General features: G+C 35.6%; 1 protein-coding gene across 1 annotated transcript; it reads left to right on the top strand.

The window, feature by feature from the left end:
* Nucleotides 1–630: 630 nt before the first annotated feature.
* On the top strand, nt 631–4,069 carry LOC120729852 (kunitz-type serine protease inhibitor B1-like). Its single transcript, XM_040025787.1, has 3 exons — nt 631–2,041; nt 3,226–3,402; nt 3,922–4,069. Exons 1-3 carry the CDS (start codon nt 1,996–1,998, stop codon nt 4,041–4,043), a joined length of 345 nt encoding a protein of 114 aa, XP_039881721.1. The 5' UTR covers nt 631–1,995; the 3' UTR covers nt 4,044–4,069.
* The last annotated feature ends 797 nt before the right edge of the window (nt 4,070–4,866 follow it).

Genomic DNA, 4,866 nt, shown 5'->3' with positions numbered 1-4,866 from the left:
CAATGGTGTTTACTGCACATTTAATCCCCCGGAAATGTTATTTATATACTCCTGACAGCCTTTCAAAGCTGACTGGATGATTTCTTCCTCTATAATGCCAAACGTTTAACTAATGAGATAATTTCTGTCCGAGCCCATCAGTTGTGAGCATGATGAGATTAATTTTAGCACCCAAGAGGTAATAACAGGATCATTTTCCAACAATGTCCAGTGAATTTTTAGATGAAAGAACTTTTGAAATCATTCAAAAGCAAGAGGTCTGAAAATGTATGTGAAAAAATATGCGTTTGTGTTTTCTACTAAAACAACATATTGTGGCCCAGTGCTACGTATGATCATTATGAAGTGCAGAACTTGATTAAAACCAAAACACCTAAATCAAATTTCGCCTATACAAGAAATCTTACAGTACATTATTTCTTTTTCAACAGATTTCTGTCTATTACCTCCTGATGTGGGCCAGGGAACAAGCTTCACTTTAGCAGTTCATTATGATGTTAACAAAGATCAGTGCACTCCTTTCCTATACAACGGTGAAGGAGGAAATGCTAACCGTTTTGAAAATGAAAGAGAGTGCATCACCCAATGCAGAGAATATCTACCCTATTGATGGTAAGATTTATAAGGACAAAAGAACAACTGAATAATTTTCTATGTTTAACATCTGACCTTAAGATCTTAAAATGCAAAATGTAATGTAATCTTCAAAGAATGCCAAGAGTGGATGTAAACTAAAGATTTCTCCTACTTCCTTGTTTTCTAAGGACTTTGGAGCATGAATTGACTAATAAGATAAATCTCACATCGAGAAAGAAAGAGAGGGAGAGAGAGAGACTTTCTTGAGATGTGAAGGTTGACCTTTTTCTTGGATCATTTTAGCATGTATTTACCTCGCACAAAAGACTGTAGGATTGAAGCACTAATGCTATCAACTGTTTATAGAGCACGACTGTTACACTTTTTGGCACTGCAGACAAATTGCCCCAAACAGCTCAAACATGCTGGGAATTAATGCAGATAACCTGCAAGATAGTTATGATTTGCACTAAAAGAACATCTTCTCCAACATACCTGCCCATCAAAGAGATGTGTCAGTGTGCCTCTCTCTGTCTGTGGCAGTGCAAATTAGGGCTAGAAGAGCAAATAGCAAGGACCAAAACACATTTCCAATCTGGCAATTTCTTCATTACTACCGTGAAATGCATTTAGTTTATTTATTTTGAATGAGTGAATGAATGAGGGATTGCAGAATTTGTTTACCTGCTCGTTTATTTCTTTTTTGTTTTAGCTGTGTCCGCTGGTCATAGAAATGGTTTGTATGAGCTTTTAGCTGAGATTCCAGTGTTTCTGTGGATACCATACTTGTCCATATTTACATAACAGACCTGAGGTCACAGCCTGTGAAACCCGATGTTCCCCATCCACTAAGAGGATCTATTGATTTTCATGCCCAACCACAATAGCTTTTTTGTGTTTGTGAGGTGAAGCTCTAGTTTCTGTCCTGACATATTTACTTAAGGTTCATTTTGTCTTGCTTTGGCCTTCTGTGTTACTACTTTTATCAGTGTTAAAATCGTGACATTGTTCACATGGCGACCAGGAAAACTGTAGACTTCAGGTCTGCAGGTCATGCTTGTGAATTAGATGTTTTTTATAGAGCGATAACATTTCGCTAAAAATAACAAAATACCAAAAGAATACAGTCTGTTACAGATTCCCCAAGTGTGCCCTGTAGTATCTATCAGTATCTATTAGTCTGATAGATTTTCTTTTAGTCTGTTTTCTGCAATGCATCCACTGATTTTAAGTGAAACACAGTGTATTGTGCAGTGACTGTCTTATATTTTCTTTTCCATCAGATAAATGTCATTTAACTCCTAATGAAGGTCATGGCTCAAGTTTCAACTTCGCTGGTATTATGATTCCACCAAAGATCAGTGCAGTCCTTTCATATATAAAGGTGAAGGAGGAAATGCCAACAATGAAGCAGAGTGCATGAGAAACTGTTCACCCAATGCAGAGAATATCTACCCAATGGATGGTAAGAGGACAAAAGAATAACTGAATAATTTATTATGTTTGACTGATAACCCTTAGATGGTAAGATGCAAAATATAATGTCATGTACACCATGTACAAAGTGTTCAGATTGTGCAATAGCCATATGCCACCAAGTGCTCAAAGAGCAGCAGGACTACTAATTACGATTTTACAATTCCTTCAGCATACTTCTCAAAACATTTCTAACTTTCTTGGCACTGCAGACAAATTGTCCCAAACTGATCAAACATGCAGGGAAACATTGTAGATAACCTGCAAGATTATTATGCTTTACTCTACAGTTAACATGAACTCAAATTTTATACAAAACGGTGATGATTTTGCATGGTACACTTGGGATTAAGCATCTTTGAATCCATCATCAGTCACAGAGATGTCAATCTTCTTTAGCCATAATTAGCCCAAGGGGTCAGAGACTTTTTCCACAAATATGTCAGTGTATATCTTTGTGTGTAGTCCTGTGACAGTGCAAATTAAGATTGCTAGTGAAACTGCTAGAATTTAAATTCTGACAATTTCTTCTATAGTGAAGTGTATCAGCATCTGGATAGTATAGTGATAAAACTACACACCGGAGCAGGAGTTGCAAGTTCGATTCCCACCCAGTATTCAGTAAGGGTCCTAGCTAGACCGCCCATGCTAAAACCAAGCCCTGGAATGGCACAGCTATGTCCTCAGCTTGGACACAAGCATTTCACTACATATCGTCCTCTGTATGATTGTGTATGTGACAAATAAAGGTTGTTTGTATCTAGATTATTTAATGGACAATCAGTATATGTATCTAAAAAGGTCTTTCTTCTTCTCTTTTCGTGACCCCATTGACAGGTGAGCAGTACACTGATTTCTCTTTGGTTGTTGGTAATATTATAACTCAGTGTAATGGTCTTAGTAGGCTTACAGTGGTTTTGGTTTGTGGTTTTGCTCTTTTTCCCCCACTTTGGGTAATGCCTGTATAGGAACTAACTAACGAAAGAAAAAAAAAGAGAGAAAACACAAACAATTTTATTTACTTATAAAACTATGTAAAATGTAAGAAATATAGATAAAATGTCCTTTGACTTTGTCAGTTTGGTGAAATCTGTTAACAAAATGGAAAACCAAAAGATTAAAAACAACAGTCATACCTATTTTGATAATGATAACAAAATTTTCTCTGAACAGCGTCTAAAGCTTGCCTCCTAAAACGAACAGAAGGTGGATGCAATGGCAACTGTGTGAAGTACTACTATGATTCCAGGGAGGAAAAATGCAAACAATTCATTTGGACCGGATGCGTTGGAAATGGAAACAGATTTCACGACTACAACAGCTGCAACTCCACCTGTTCAGGTGTCAAAGGTAAGAACAGTGTGCTTTGTTGAGTCTACACATAGTTTCAGATATTTACACATGTTCATATATCAATAACTCATTACATGTTCTAAAATCATTAGTCAATGATACTTCTATCCAAAATACAGGACAATTACATGTGTTTTCTCTAGACTTTGTTAATAATAAATATTTAAAATAGATGATTAATTCACTCATTCTTTGTTACTTAACACTGAGGACCAATCCTCTTAAATGTGCAATTTAGAAACTTTTTATAAAAAAATCAAACAAATCATTGCATTCTGTAGTTATTGAAATAGAAATGCATCATTTTTAAATGAAAACAGAGTTTTGGATTTCTTACCTGCAGTATCTATTTGTCTGCCTGTTGAAGATTATTTAAAGACTTTCTTTTATAAAGTCTGTTTTCTGCAATGCATCTACTGATTTTAGCTGAAACAGACAAACAGTGTATTGTGCATTGACTGTCTTACATTTTCTTAATAAAATGTGTTTGACAGATTATTTTTTCTATTCCATCAGATAAGTGTTATTTACTTCCTGATGAAGGTCATGGCTCAAGCTTCAACTTTGCTGTGTATTATGATTCCACCAAAGATCAGTGCAGTCCTTTCATATATAAAGGTGAAGGAGGAAATGCATGAGAGTGCATGAGAAACTGTTCACCCAATGCAGAGAATATCTACCCTATAGATGGTAAGATTTATAAGGACAAAAGAATAACTGAATAATTTATTGTGTTTAACCGATAACCTTCAGATGGTAAATATATGTCATGTATCTTTAATGACCACCAAAAGCAGATGTGACAAGATGCAAAATATGTCATTGTCCTACTTCCTTATTTTCTGAGGACTTTGGAGGATGAATTGTCTGACAAGGCAGAATCTTATATAGAGAGAGAGGAACATTTGTGGTTTGCTAAGATTTTCAGACTTTATATGAACCGTTTCTACATATAATTACTTCACGAGAGGCTGTAGGAACAAAGTGTTCACACTAAGTACCAGTCAGATGTCACCAAGTTCTAAAAATGAACTTCTCAAGTTCTCAGAGAATCAATTTTTAGTGTTTGTAAGTTTGGTAAAATCTACTGGCAGCATGTCTGAGGCTTTGGTAAATGTTTACTGAGGCTTAAGATGTCTACATGTCTGAAAGTCGAATGCCTTCAAACATGTTGTGTTAGTATTTAAAATATTTGTGTTTAAATTTTACCTCTGATAAAAACCTTTAATATAATGACTATTAAAAATGCTAAAACAACCAAAACAAATGTTATGCCTATTTTGATGATGATGATGATGATGATGATGATGATGATAATGACGACGAGCACATTTTCTCTGAACAGTGTCTAAAGCTTGCCTCCTAAAAAGAGCTGAAGGTGGATGCAATGGCAACTGTGTGAAGTACTACTATGATTCCAGCGATAAAAAATGCAAAGAATTCATTTGGACTGGTTGCTCT

This window comes from Simochromis diagramma, unplaced genomic scaffold (genome assembly GCF_900408965.1).
Source record: "Simochromis diagramma unplaced genomic scaffold, fSimDia1.1 OVJJ01000293.1, whole genome shotgun sequence".
NCBI classification, from domain to species: domain Eukaryota; kingdom Metazoa; phylum Chordata; class Actinopteri; order Cichliformes; family Cichlidae; genus Simochromis; species Simochromis diagramma.
The sequence above is the reverse complement of the archived record's forward strand: the minus strand, read 5'-3'. Positions and strand labels throughout refer to the sequence as shown.